The sequence below is a fragment of the Amblyomma maculatum genome, chromosome 4 (assembly GCF_055883805.1).
Source record: "Amblyomma maculatum isolate TAMU_Amacu chromosome 4, ASM5588380v1, whole genome shotgun sequence".
Taxonomy (NCBI): Eukaryota; Metazoa; Arthropoda; class Arachnida; order Ixodida; family Ixodidae; genus Amblyomma; species Amblyomma maculatum.
The window spans coordinates 83,503,423-83,518,436 of NC_139347.1; the positions used below are offsets into that span (position 1 = coordinate 83,503,423).

Below are 15,014 nucleotides of genomic sequence, written 5' to 3' on the forward strand. Positions count from 1 at the left end.
TGCAGTACTGTAGCCAGCCTGTTCCCTTGCCTGTACCTTAATTCACTGCTTGCTTCAAATATTTTTTGATGTAAAAATATGTGGCAGAGATACACAGTGAGCAGCTGCCAGCACCAGCTCCACCTTCAGGTGCACTTTGCAAGCCACCTGTAAAGGCGCGTTCACACTGCAACGGCAGGCGCGTTATTTGCGGGGTCATTGTGCTTGTCGCCGCAGTGCGCCGCTTTATTCTTTATCCCGAAGTATGTTGGCTGCCGCTTGCATGAATTAAAACGGTGAAATCTGCCGAGGAGTGACGGTGATGACTGCTACCGGCCACATTGAAGATTGCTCTGCAGACGGAGTCACATTGACACTTACCGCTTCATGTACCCTCACCCTATAAATGCAAATGTGCATTTCAAGTCATTGCGACGAAAACTACAATTGAGGACCATTTGAATTTGATAAAACTAGTTAATTTGCATTCTAGGATCGCCTGAATTGCACACACTAAGCCTGCAGGCTCGCTAGACCTACTCGCCGTATACAGTTGAATCCCGCTATAACGAAATTCACGGTGCACGAAAAAAAATTCGTTCTCGCGGAACTTCGTTATCGCAAAAATTTGACGTGAAACGCAGAAAGAATTGCCCAAGCAGCAGCAAAGGCGTTTAATGCCAAAAATCTGTAAGCTTGGTTTGCTTACGCTTCACGGCGAGCAACGCCGTCACGCGATTTTCGCACTCGGTCAGCAAACCCATTGCAACATCGTCGTCTCGGACAGCAACGAAATTCCTGATGACATCAAAAGCGTCCATCACCTGTACGGCGGTTGCCGCAGCCGGCGCTTCCTGTACGTCGTCGTCTTCTTCATCGGAAGAGTCCTTATCATTCCGGGCAGCGTTTATGATCTGCTCATCACTCACATCTTTGTGAACAACAACACAAGCGTCAGCGCCGATGTATTCGTCGAGCTCGAGATTAGGCGGCACGGTTCCTATTTCTCCCAGCGTTTTCCAGGCGGCCGCGATCCCCGGAGCCGGTGACGCCTCTTCGTCGTCGTCTGTAACGCCTGGTGTTAGGCCAGCAGAGTGTACGGGTCGACCTTCGGCAAATCCGGCGTGCCTGAAACAGTTCACAATTACTGAGCGCCCCAGTGTGCTCCAGGCAGCAGACATAATCTGCAGTGCCACGTACAAGTCCACCTTCGTGTCTCGGCCGGTTTCAGTGTTAAAAAGCAGCCGCTGAATTAACCTCCCGCGGTAAGCGCGCTTCAGGCTAAGAATCACGCCCTGATCGAGAGGCTGTAAGACAGACGTGCAATTGGGAGGGAAAAACCTCAGCTCCGTGTTAGTGAGCTTGACTTCGTCGGAGTGATGCGCTGAACAATTGTCCAAAAGCAAGCAAACTTTACGGCCCTGCCGCTTCATGTCGCGGTCGAATGCCATCATCCACTCGGTGAAAATAGCGCGGGTCATCCATGACTTGTTGTTCGCCTTGTACTGCACAGGTAGGCTACGAGTTCCCTTAAAACAGCGCGGCTTGGCACTTTTGCCTATGACTAACGGCGGACGCTTGTCCGAGCCATCCATGTTTGTGCAAAGCAGCACTGTGATGCGTTTTTTGCTGTGTTTGCCGCCGTGACAGCGCTGCCCCTTGAAGTCGAGCGTCCTAGCCGGCAACATCTCGTAGAATAGCCCGGTCTCGTCGGCGTTGTAAATGTCTGCAGGCGCGAAGTTGCTTAAAATTCCCGCCATGTTACTCGCCTTCCAAGCAGCTGCTCCGTCCACGTCTGCTGACATTGACTCGCCGCACAACACTTTTCCAACGATGTTATGGCGGGCCTTGAAACGGTTTAGCCAGCCAATGCTGGCTTTAAAATCATCAATGCCAAGTAGGCATGCATAGTTCAAGGCTTTCTGCTGGACGATGCTTCCGGACAGGGGGACGTTGCTGGCTCGTGCTTCCACAAACCACGCATGCACTGCTTTGTCCAACTCTTCATGGAGGGGCCGCGTCACCTTTTTGTGCTTCGAGGATGTGCCTGAAGCAAGTGCCATTCTCACGCTGTCCTTATTGCCTAGAATCGTTGACAGCGAACTTGCAGGAATTCCGAAGTCTTCAGCAATTGCCGCTTTCTTCCTTCCGCTTTCTGCTTGGGCGATTATTTGAGCTTTTTGCTCAAGGGAAAGAGTTTTGCGTTTTTTCACTTGCGTTGCCATCGTGTCCTGCGGATGAAAACTCGTCGTTGTCGAAGAGAAAGGCAGCGAGTGAACAATGCGACCACGACACAAAGCCAAAATGGCGGAACTGCAATCACGTGATTTCATGCTTAATGTGGCTTTGGATTTGACTTGGACTTCTCGCCAATAAAACTAGTTTCGGTTTCGATTTTGAACGCGAAAATTTCGTTGAAGCGGAAACGCTCTGCAAAAATGGTTCGTTGTGCAGAGAAATTTAGGCCATTAATTCTTATAGGATACTCGCGGGGAATAAAAAATTATTCGTTGTCGCGGAAATTTCGTTGTGGCAGTATTCGTTGTGGCGGGATTCAACTGTAAGGGGTACAGCGTCAAACTCGCATTTCAGAATGTGGTGAAGAATGCATCGTCGGCAAGTGTCGAAGTGTGAACATATTACAGTCAAATCTCCAATATAACGGATCACCCAGGACCCCCAAAAATCAGGACCTCCGAAACGCAGGACCCCCAAAAAGCAGGACCCCCGAAACCTGCGGTTATAAGCTAGTGGTCAAGCCTAGCAATGAAAATGACTTATCTTGGCAGTAAACACATGTAAAGACAAGCAAGTGCTCTAATGAAAATGTGTAATCGCTTCAAAGGTGATTTATTTAAAGAAGTCTGTGATTGTTTGCTGGCGCGTGCAGCACACACGACCGATTAGAAATGCTTCTACACTTTCAACTTTGCGCAACACCTCATCGGGCACGTCACTACACCGAGCGATGAAAGCGCGGACTTTGTTCGTGTGGATTAAAACATTCGAGTGCGGTATGATCTCATCATCTTCGGTGTTCAGTGACACATAGTCGTCTTCTGTCAGGTCGTCATCGTCACTGGACACGTTGCGAACGCTGTCAATGATCTCCTCAGTCGTCAAGTCCGCGGCGGACGTTAGTGCTCCACTGTCGCTCTCCACATAGTTGTTGAAAGTAGAAACGGCGGGCAGCAGTTTGCCAACCTCAGTCCACAGGTCTTCCGGGTTGTTGTCAATCATCTCCAGGTCGTCTTGATGATGCAGAGGCACTTTGAAAAGCCCTACTTTCCGCCAGCAGTTGCTGATGGTTAACGCCTTCAAGTTCCACCAAGCTCCCGTGAGCACTTCCACTGCCTGGCGAATGTTCATTGCAGTTGGCTGCTTCAGGCGCCGACTGATAATCAGCCACTGTACAAGGCACTTCCGAAATTCTGCCTTCACACTCTTTATAATGCCTTGATCGAGCGGTTGTAGCAAAGATGTGTTGTTTGGCAGCAGAAATTCCAAGCGAACATTCACGATATGAGCAGAGCAGTTGTCCACAACCAAAATAATTTTTTGGTCATCCTTCCTCATTTAATCATAGAGTTTGATGAACCACGTGGAGAACAATTCTCTGGTCATCCAGGCACGTTTGTTCGCACGGTAGTCGTACGGTGCCGACTTGACGTTCTTCGTGCAGCGAGGCTTCGCGTACTTGCCGCTGACAAGCGTTTTAATTTTCTTCGCACCTGTTGCATTGCAGCAGAGCAAAACTGTCAAGCGGAGATGCGAATTTTTCCCTCCTTTACACTGTTGTCCTTTGAAGCGCATCGTCCGATCTGGCAGCAGCTAATAAAAACATGCAGTTTCGTCCACATTGAAAATATTGTCTTCACAGTATGTGTCAGCCACCTCACGAAAACGATCATTTCGCCAGGAATCCGCGGTTTCTCTGTCAGCAGCAGCCTTCTTCTCGCCTGAGACTGCCTGCTAAGTTATTCCGTTCCTTCGACGGAAACGGAGAAGCCAGCCCGCCCTTGCAGCATTGTACCATACATGGGGACGTTTTGCAATCTGGCATCTTAAACCGAGTAAGAACAGCATGGTCCACATCCTGAAAGTTTCCTAGTCGCAGTGGTTTCCTCGTAGGAGCAAGTTGAGACTACGGGTAAAATTTTGCAACCTTGTCACAGTCCTTCAAAATAGTCGCGGTAGATGAGGCAATGCCACGCTGCCTGCAGAGGTCAACTTTTTGTTTTGTTTTGTTTCCTTCGATTTCTCGCAAAATGTCCATTTTTCCTGCAGCGAAAACTGCTTTCGCTTCTTCTTGGTGTCGTTGACTGCATTCGTCGTCTGATTTTTCGCAGTAAGGCCACCAGCAACAAAAAATACCTGTTCACACGTACGTGAACACGAATGACCGACCCACAACGTCACACAACACAAAGAGAAAAAGAAGGGCGACTAGGCCTCCTAAGCCTCTGGATATTAAACCACAGCCTTGCAGTGGCGTTAGATATGGCGATGATGATAGCTACTGCCCAAGGGACGTACACACAGAAACGGAGGTTTCTGTTTCACACGAGAATTGTGGCGCTGTTAATTTTAGCCTAATTCATTATACTGATGTTCCTTGATAATAGCGGAAAAAATAAATTATGTTCGTTATTTTGAAATATTTGTGCATTGAAAATATTGGAAATCAGTTGGGGATTTTAAAAATATTTTTAACTTGAAACATTTGTTAATCTGGTATTCGTAGTAACGAGATTTGACTGTAAATGCAACCACTTCTCTGCTAAATTTTAGTCGAGGACTGATCGGGAACCATCCGCCGATGTGTCTCGTCGGCTTTGCTGGCCTGAAGATCTGTCACACTACAGTGACATGCTGGTGTTGTCAGTCTAAACACCTTTGACAGCAGTGCGAACGAAGCAAGTATCGGGTTCCTCCTGTAGCTCACTTTGGAGAGGTTAGCTCTGCTGCATGGCCAGCACTGTACCAAACACAGCTTCTCTACATGGGAAAGTGCAAGCAGGAATGCCACAGCAGTTTCTCACCATTTTTGTTAGCTTTTGTGTGTGGTGTGTGCGTGTGTGTGACGAGTCAAACCTGTGCACTTCGTCCGATCGCGTGGTAACATGTCTTGTACTTAATTTTCTCTCTCCTCCTGTCAGGTATTCAAGCACGCCAAGAAACACGGCTACGCAGAGCATGACGCATCGGCAGTGTACATCAGGACTCGGCTCTGAGGCAGCGAGGAGCCGGCCAGCCATTTTGGGGAAGGTTCTCGAGAAAGAGAAGCGCGCACATGTGCACACGCACGTGCACACACACGCATATTGAAGCCAAAGCGCAGCCCAGAGCCACAGTCCGAAACACGGGGGTATTCCGCTGGCTTGCCCCCATCAGGCCCACAGAATGAGGAGTAGGCAGAGTGAATGCACTGCCACTGTGTGTCACTGGTTAGCAAGCAGTGCCTTTTACAGCTGGGCACCTGCGGGTGCTGTTTTTATCATTTTTTTGTTTTATACCCCACTTAGGCGAAACTCTTAGTTTTAGTTTCATCATTGTTTACCTTGTTACAGTGCTTTGCGTCAAAAAAATCTGGAGCCTTAGATGTTATCGTTCTATAAGTAGTGGTGGAGAGTTAATGAATTTACTGTATTTTTTATGGTTGCTCTTTTTGGAGGTTAAAGTTTTGTACCTTGCATTGTTGCGTGAATTCCAAATCATTCGAAAACAGTTCAAAACAGAAAACAGTCTCTGTTGCGGGCAGCATTCAAGCTTTATATTTAATCGTTAGGTTTGATTAGTTCAAAGTGACTGCTTTCTTGCCGGTTTTTTTTTTTTTTTTTTTTTCTTCTTCTTCTCCTTTCTATGGTGATGCAAGATTTTTTTTCCGGCATGCATGGCGGGCAATTATTTGTCGCAGAATGTTGTAGCAGTAGTCTAGGTGCATGTCGGGTCACTCGTCCCATTTGTTAGAAAGCTGACAATTTGCAACATTTTTCTCGTTTTCCCTTTTTTTTTTTTTTTTTTTCCCCCTGAGCTGAGTTGGCTGTGTTTTTCGTTGTAGTGGTTGCTCGAAGCACCCTGCTTCTTCTTCGTTAACTTTTGTCAATCGTTGTTTTTTCTCCTGTCAGTTCAGCAGGCAGGCAGTGCGTTAATTGGCTCTGCTGCCCTTGCTGATTGAGAAGTTTGCCCTACACCAGCATTGTTCAATGTGCATTGCCTGCCTGCTCCCGATAAAAAAAAAAAAAAAGTACAAGATCTCCCTCATCTCTCCTCATTGTGTTGTGGAGGAAAGTCACCGGAGAAACCCGGGGCGGGCGTTGTTGCAGACCGCACCGTTTATTGTGCGGCAGCCTGTTCCCCAGGATCGAACGGGGTATGTTTTTAAAATGCCCGGGCCCCCAAAATGCAAATAGGTGTGGCCCACATCTTTGTAGGCTCTGGGCTGTGCTGTGTCTACTGGACTCGCCCTCATGCTGCTTTTGTTTCAAACATTGATTACACACACATGCCTCCATTCCATTGGAAAAAACATCACCTTGTCATCGAAAATGCAAAGAAATAAAAAAAAACTATCATCTTCACTTTATTTTAACTTTCTGTGCATAGTTTCTCAACTTTCTGTGCATAGTTTGTTCTGCCTGTGGTAGCTTATCATTTTTGCTATCAAAGCCCTGTGGCCTGTTTTGTTGGACTTGCTCTGGATTGTTATCGTTGACCGGATACTGGGTACATTCAAATATCCCAGCCGCATAGTTCTTAGACATTGTGTATGTCTTGCTGAGCTCTGTGTGTTTAAGAGTTAGCAAAGTAGGTCAAATACGAAATCCAGGTATAGCAAAAAGGCATCATATTAATTTTGACAGTCGTGCAAGACCACATCGTTTTGGTTGCAAAGAGCTCTGAACACTACAAGCGCTGGCTTTTCTGCTGAGTCAGTGTCTAGCATCAAACGTGTATATACACACAAAAACTCCTTGCTTGACCTTGACAGCAGGTTTCAGACATTCAGCGTCTCGTCTTTACGGTCTATGCAAGGTGGCTGGCAGATGACAAAGATAATGTACCCTTCACTCTGTTTAAATGTATGCGAATGTCACTGCTGTCTGAGGGCAGCAGGTAGGGCAAACTGTTCTAAAGAGATTAATAACAATAACTTTAGAAGAAAGCAGAAATGACGAGAATGTCGACATAGGTGGAACGTGTGAATAGGCTTTCAGTAAATATTTAAAGGAAATGAGAAAACCTGACCTCTTTAATATTACTGGTTGCAAAACATTTATAGCGCTCATGTATAAAAAAAACCCGGTTTCGACTGGTCAAAATTTGGCTGTTATGACTAGTGGTGGTGCCCATGGCAATTAAAGGAAGCTGTGTTTCATTTGCAAACATTCAGATTGCTGATAAATGCACAACTACCTGGATGGAAGATAAAGTTGAAAAGTTCCAGTGGGAAAAATTTTTAGACATAACAGCCATAAAGCTAATTAAGATGGAAAATAAATTTATTTCCAGAAGGCAATGATGGCAATAGCAGAAAGCTTTTTTGACCACTTCTACATAGCGCGACAATTCTTGGGCCCCTAGAAAGTGCATTAAATGTAACTTTGTTGAACAGAGTTTCCCAAGTGATATGATCCAAAAGCTCTGAGAAAGTAGGAAGCGTTGACAAAGCATTGGGCAAGTGAATGAGATTAGGAAATTGACAGGTAAAGGTTGGCTGGCAGTCTGGAGGTGCCTTTTTATTGCAAGGAATTTACCGAGCTGGTAAGGATGAATTATTTTTTCTGTTGTGCATGTAACTGCTCCAGGTTTCGATATGGAATGTCGAGAGCAGTAGCAATGTGCATGTTATTTGTAATGAAGTGCGTATTTGACACTGGTAGGTTTTTTTTTTGTTCTTTTAGTCGGTAAGATGAACAATAACCCATTTGTAAGAAACAAAAAATCTAAAATCTGCTGTTTTGAGGTCATGGGAACAAACAATGTGGTCAATGAAAATGAAGGTGCCGTATTTGCTTGGTCAGGAACAGTCTTCTGTAGTCGTGTTGTGCAAGTTTTCTGAATACCCTTTTGAGACGAGTCAGAGTTTGTGACTGAAAATGGTTCTGGGGTCACTTACTACACATGCATGTGCTTGCTGATCCACTTTAGTATCACATCTGTTCTTTGCCCAAACCTCCTACCACACTTCAGTGAACGTGGCACTCGCACAGGGGTAAAAATTGTAAAATTGAGTTCCTTAGCCTATTTTTACTCCCAGCCTGCATCTTCACCTTGGGCGTCAACAGTGTAGTGTGCATTCACAATGCGAGGAATAGCATTGCATTGAAATTATCACAGTTTTCTTCCTGCTCCTCATTCTTTATTTGCATGCTGTCCATGCTCGTGTTGTGCATTTTAGTTGTGCAATTTTTATGCTAATAATACACCGCGATGCTCTGCAAGACAAACATTCTTTATTCCACTCGTTGGGTTCATTCATATCATTCTGAAATGGCAGGGACTCTTCCTCGTTGTCTTCGCTCAATTAGTCATTTAGCTGAGCTACCTCACCGTTTCCGCTTGCATACGAGGCGGAATTCATGAACAGTGCTTGGATAGTATATTCATTCGTAAAGGCGCGAACGCTCCTGGCACGCTGACTCGCTGCATCTGCAATGCTCTAGACTGGCCAGTGGTCACTATGGCTCCACTGGTGAAACGAAGATGATAATGTGGATCTAGAAACAACTGCACTATTTGAAATTTATGTGGTCTCATAGATGGCGCGAAGTGCCTGTAATATTTCTTCTTACGGGACCAGTACCGGGAGTACCAAGGAATGAGTTGCAATGGCAACACGAGTGTACTTGGGAGTGCTCGCAAGTTCTTTGGAGTGGCAGCGGAAGGGTTGTGGAGGGATGGGGGTCTTAAAAACATTTTTCATTTGTCGGCATATCTTGTTGAGACTTAGCATGCAGGTTCAAATAGATTGCTGATTTCAAATATGCATTTTGATTTCAAATATTTCGTCGGGAAAAGAAGATGTGGTAAAATAACATCTCCGATTCTTACGGGCCATTCATTAATATCGTAATATCTTGCAAATGGCCCACCACACTTGAAAATTTCTATAACATCACTTTATTGATTATAAATAAATACGAAGGTGAGAAAGAAGAGAGTATGTGGCAGTAATTAGTTGAAATTTAATCTGATTGCTGATATATCAGAATTAAGGAAAGCTTCAGATGTGCAGTGAACCTTTTGAGATGTCTGCATGATCGTAAAATAGCCACCTTTTTGAACGAGAAATTACCATAGTGGCCACAGAGATGACCTAATTAGGATACTTATTTTGCAATCTCTTCTTGAGATGATATTTGAAATCAGCATTCTATTCTGAACTGTAAAAGAGTTTCAACAAGATATTGAATTGAAAGTTAGGAAGGGGTGATCTGGTTGCCGTAAGATGTTGGTACAGCAATAAAAAGTGGGCATGTAAGACGAGCATTCATTAATGCCTGCCGTCATGGTTTGCAGAAGGCAGAGACATGAAGGTGGGAGACTGATACAAAACACAGGTGGCACGTCTGAAATAGTCTAGCGCTACAACATATTAGATCATTAAACCATTTGCACAGTAGTTTTATATATGTGACCTTATGCTTGAAGCGGGATGACAATTTATCTCTCCTGTCCGGAAAATCTTAGCCGCCACCTCCGTGCTATCACTCGGTGATATCGGCCTTTTAAAAGGATATCCGGAGTTCGCCGCAACAATCGTCACTTCCGTGCAGATGGTTGCTGCGCACACCTGCCCTATCGTCTTCAGTCTGCATGTTCTTGTATTTTCCACCTAAAGGTACACTGTGTATAAGGTGTTTAGAGAGAGTGGATGCTATGGCGAATTCCAGTTGGCGATCCGAAGTAATTTTTCTTGCTTCGTACAAGCTGTTTCTGCAGGCGTTTTCGATATTTCCGCTTCGACTGCATTGGTACCGCTCCCTAGACTCCTTAAGCATTTTATTCCATCGCAGATTCAAGAGCGCTCCGGTTGGATTCGTCCTTAGCTTCTTAAATGCCGCACAACGAAGCAGTAAAAAAACGCAAACTTTTGTAACAATTTGTAACTGAACATGTCTTTCCGCAAGCGGTATTGGCTTGCATGCGGTTTGGAAACGGTACGCCGACTTCCTGCGAACGTGGTGCCGAGGTCGGTGAGGAGAATTAAAAATAATATTAAGCATGAAAAAAAATGTTAACGAGAAATGAAAAATTTGTTTTAAAGAACGATTCCAATTAATATTTAAAGAATTATAAAAATAAAAATACGAAAATGGCACGTCCAGTCCATTGTCAACGATTGATTGCTTAAAACTTTGCCACCGATGTAGGCCAGGCCTACCCTACCCTTCTGGCACGCAGGCCTGAGGAACGGGGGCCGGGACATCCGCGACTAATGACTGGCGAAGATTCATTGGTTCTTCGCGGCCTAAGCTGGCAGGCGGGTGGAATTTGGGAATGCACCCCAGATCCCCGGGCGCTAGGGACAACATTAAAGGTACAAAAGCCTGGGAGACCCTGCCGCGAAGCAAGGTCCCCGCTGACTAGTGCCTCAACAACGCTTAAGGCTTACGTATTTCCGCAGTGCACTTTTTTTTTTTTTTTGTTGCGAGCTGGGGATTGCATTTCTTGTGTGAAGAGAAGTATTTACCCAGACAACACACAGGCGTCCCAGGGATTCCGATTATGGGACATTGGGATGTCCTAGGGAAGATCGGAGTACCACAAAGCATCCCAAATGAAACAAAGGAACGTCCCAAACAATACCGTAGTGAGACATGTTTGGGGTATTATGAGAGCTTATTGGGACATCGTTTAGGAGGTTTTCCTCGACTTGTTCTAGGCTCTGTCTTGTAGAGGCCTTGTAAGAAGCATGCAATTATATGCTGTCTTCCAAAAATGCTTTGTTTCCTGAGCAGACTCAAGATGCCATCTTTAATTTGTATTGGGACCATTGGAGCAGGGCTGATGTGAGAATAATATAGAGGCGGAGTTGTATTTCAGTGACAAAGTGACCACCGGGATGGAGTTGACCATACTCAACATTTCTAGTTATAATTATTTTGTGCTGAACTCAGCTGAAATATGGGCTAATTCAGCGCATGTATAATATTTGGCAAGAAAATTTCTTACCTAGTCGATGAACGCCCATCTGCAAAAGCAATATTCGGGGGCGTTTAACACTGCATGCTGCAGCCTGCACCATAATTTAGCATTATCTGCATATACCTAGTACAGGATGTCGTTTTAGACACGCAAGGAATGTTGCATACTATGTATAATACACACAGCAGAGACTATTTTTTTTATTGATTGCCGATTCTTGACACATTACACACCCCAAACTTACGCACACTTTCTAATTCTTGCAAAGCATACAGGAGTCACCCTCTTGAAGTTGGCACTTTTTTAAGCACTTCTATATATACTCCTCCTCCACAAGGGTGTCCTGGTATGTGCAGGCACTAGACTAGACTGCACATGAGCAAAGCTATATAAAATAATCTCTTGAATGGTTATTTTTGTTTGCAGTACAGTTAATCAGGGTTATATGCTATATTCTGTTAATTGAGCCTCTTCATTTCTTTGTCGACAGTTAAAACAAAGTAATCAGCTAGAGCTGTTTTGTGTCCTTTGGAGAAGTTGGCCGCCATGTTTAACTGTTGCAATTGCCCTATGCCCTTTTTGCGAACGTGCTTCGCATTGAATTTTACCTGTCAAATCATGGTAGGCTGCATGTAATGCAGCATATTTCGTGGCCGTCTGATATATTTTCCAACGGAATCAATTCACATGCACAGCTAACGCAATTATGAGTTTACAATTGCTGTTCATATGATCTGAAAACCACAATGAACAATCACTTTCAACCCCCAACATAGACTGCTGGAAAAGCTTAACCGAAATTTAGTCAGCAACTGTTGAGCATCGTAGCAGGGACGGCGCCAATTTCTAGTTATAATGACGATCAGTATGCCTTCTGTTTTTCACATTTCAAGCGAATGTGTGTGGTTTTCACTTTCGTGTGATAGGGTGCATAACTGTCAACTGCTCTGGAATCTATTTAGCATGGTCTTATAAAGGACAAGTGAATGGAACGTCCCACGGATATTCTTCTTTGGAGGTTCGAACATATCCCAGAAGGGAGCTCGCAGGGACGTCCTGCGGATTACCCTGTTAGGATGTGGGAAGTAGGAATTTTAACGGGACGTCTCTAGGAGTTGGCGTATTGTCTGGCTAGCAGCCTACACAGTCCTTTGAAAGGACTTTGAAAGGAAAAAACGAAAACAAGAACATTTGGCAAAATTTGTTCTGTCATGGTGCTGGCTGCTTATGTTTGTGAGAAGCCGCAGTAAGCTGCAAAGAAATTATTTTGCGGAAGCTTTCGGCATCCCTGATACCGGTCGGTCGCGTTCCTCGTGCATTCTGCGTACCTTCCTTGCGTCGCTGGAATGGTGTGGTGGCAGTCAGTTTTTCTCTCCGCGATTCTGGGAGGACCGGAGGCCCTGGTCGCCCGGTGAGCTCCTGCTTCAGGTGCTGTAAGGACATGGTGACGTCCCATTTAAAACTGTAGGTGTGTCATGCATGGCGACTTCGGTTCCTAAATTTGGAAGCATCCCACGATAACAGCCGCATTCAATATATGCGTTTCAACATCGCTTCTGCAGCTTTTTCACCTGCTTGGGTGGTATTCCATAGTCCCCGCATGCCTTCGTTCTACGTATATGATCAAGTATATGGTTGAGGAATGTCCACATTTTTTTTTAAGCGCCATGAAAAGCGTTTTGCAAATACCAACAGTTTCATGGCGCAGATCGCTTGAGGGAATGTATTGGCTACTGGCTGAAGTGCCGACCCTGGCACCGAGAGCAATGACTACCAGCGCTTCAGCGTAGAGTGCTGCGGATTGGAAAGTTTCTACAACTATCTGCGCGCCTGCCAGCCAGTGGGCAAAGGGCAGAGGCGTTCTCAAACGAATCGCGAGACCCTCTTTCGATATGTGAACATCTTCTATATGCCCGTGCGATGTATTTTCCTAGTCTGCAAAACATACTGGTCCACCGTGCACTCGTTTTCGCAGCTAGGGTGATAACCACGTCGGCACATTGATCAAATCTTGTTCGTTCTTTGCAAGGCCTCTTTACTTGGACGTTCTTGCGATGTGACATTTGGATGAGTAATCACTCTCACAATATAAACGCGCCAAACATGTCATGTGCAGTTACGCATTCATGCAATGATGCATACGGCAACGCCAGCTGCGCTATGCGATACGTCTGCTGAGCGAAATCGTCTGCTACGCGAGGTTGTTTGCGGGGCTGATGCGGCCGTTCCCTTTTGTAGCTAGCGAGCATAAACTTCTGGATCAGGCAAAGAAAAAGAAAAACCTTGATGCCAAATATATTGTGCATTGATTTATAATTATGATGATGATTTAGCGCACTCACTGCGCAGCGACCTTAATTGGCGACTATAATTATAATAATTATAATTGGTTTACAGCACGCAGTCTCTGTCACACTTTCTCCGGCAAGTATGAGTTTGACCATAAATGCCTCCACGGAGCGCTTCAGTGCCCTCGGAGTCCCCACCTCACCTCTATGAACAGCTAACCCACACACCAACTGGACACTTTATCCTTGACACGGTTAACCCGCAACAAGGCATAACCAAGTGTCACTTCCCATGAGCCTGCGAACTCACTTGAAAATCCCACAGCTCCCGAAGAATATGCACCCTGAATTTCATTCAGACACGCGAGTAGAAAGATCCAAAGCCTAGGGGTTAAAGTCACGGGTATCTCAGGTAGTCTGAGACCCCCCGCCAATATCTAAGAGGTGTCTGAGACCCGCAGAGCTCTTGAAAGTATAAGGACTCTGAATACGAAGCAGGCAACCCTTATTTATTCTTGTCAGTGGTAATCGGAAGATTTCTTCATCGTTTCGACAGTTTCGCGGTGAGCCTAAAACAACTATTAACACGTTTCCTAAAACACGAAACACAGAAAAATAAGAATTCCTCCACTTTGTGTACAACTATTTGCAAAACAAGCCACCACCCCCTTCCTCTCTTTCCTTCTTTATTTCCCTTTTCACCAGAGCTCGAATCGCTACGGACCCCCTCCGATAGAGCCAGACCTCAAGCACTGCCAAAGCCCTACGCAACCAATACAAGTCCAAACAAGACACGGTCTGTGTCGAACTGTCGATGCAGAAGACGCGGACCGTAATGCCTTCACGATTGTGACTAAATTATTAGGGTCAACAGCTCACTGCCGGTTCGGTCGTTACCATGCAATGACCCGGACGAGGCTGCGATCGCCCTCGCGATATAAGCTCAACCTCAGCCCTTCATATAATTAGCGACTCGAAAATCGCAATAAGGAATTACAGCAAAGGCAGGATACCCCGTATAGCACTCAAGTTGCTGCTTTCTCTCAAACAATCTCACAGTTCAATACAATTAATCTGGACACCAGCACATTCCTGCCTTCCGGGTGATGAAGCTGCCCACAATTTCGCACGAGGACTCGTCAGCCGGGCAACGGGACAACCCCTCATGAGGTCGGCGAGGGACCGTATCGTTTCCTATCGAGAAATTACACTACACTTCCGTCAAACGTGTACCCTACACCCCCGGGACACATATCTCTCGCAAAAGGACATGAGGTCATCTGGCGAAAATTACAGACACATTCCTTTCCAAATCCTGGCACCTATATCTGCGCCCATGCATACCCGACATTATACACCCCTTACTGTAACTTATGCCACCAGAGGGCCAACTTAAACTACATACTATGGACACGCCCACGAGACCCCCCCCCCCCCCCCCCCCCCCGCGGGATATGCAGCTCTCCACCTGCAAGCAGTGGAAGACCTAAATACTCAGCTCCGACCCACTAATCCAGCTGCAGGCCATCGAACGTGCAATCCAAGTCGCCAGAGCTCAAAGGCTCCTGGCCACCTAGATCGAAATCCCGTGCCTAA

The 15,014-nt window shown here is 45.7% G+C and overlaps 1 protein-coding gene across 2 annotated transcripts in view; it reads left to right on the top strand.

Moving 5' to 3' along the window:
* The window catches only part of Ndf (Nucleosome-destabilizing factor), a 107,498-nt gene extending 100,933 nt beyond the window's left edge, over positions 1 to 6,565 (top strand). For both annotated transcript variants that reach the window (XM_084602060.1, XM_084602061.1), the window contains one exon: positions 5,139 to 6,565. In XM_084602060.1, the coding sequence (XP_084458186.1) occupies positions 5,139 to 5,213 (75 nt within the window). In that variant the 3' untranslated portion in view covers positions 5,214 to 6,565. The remainder of the gene's footprint in view (positions 1 to 5,138) is intronic.
* The last annotated feature ends 8,449 nt before the right edge of the window (positions 6,566 to 15,014 follow it).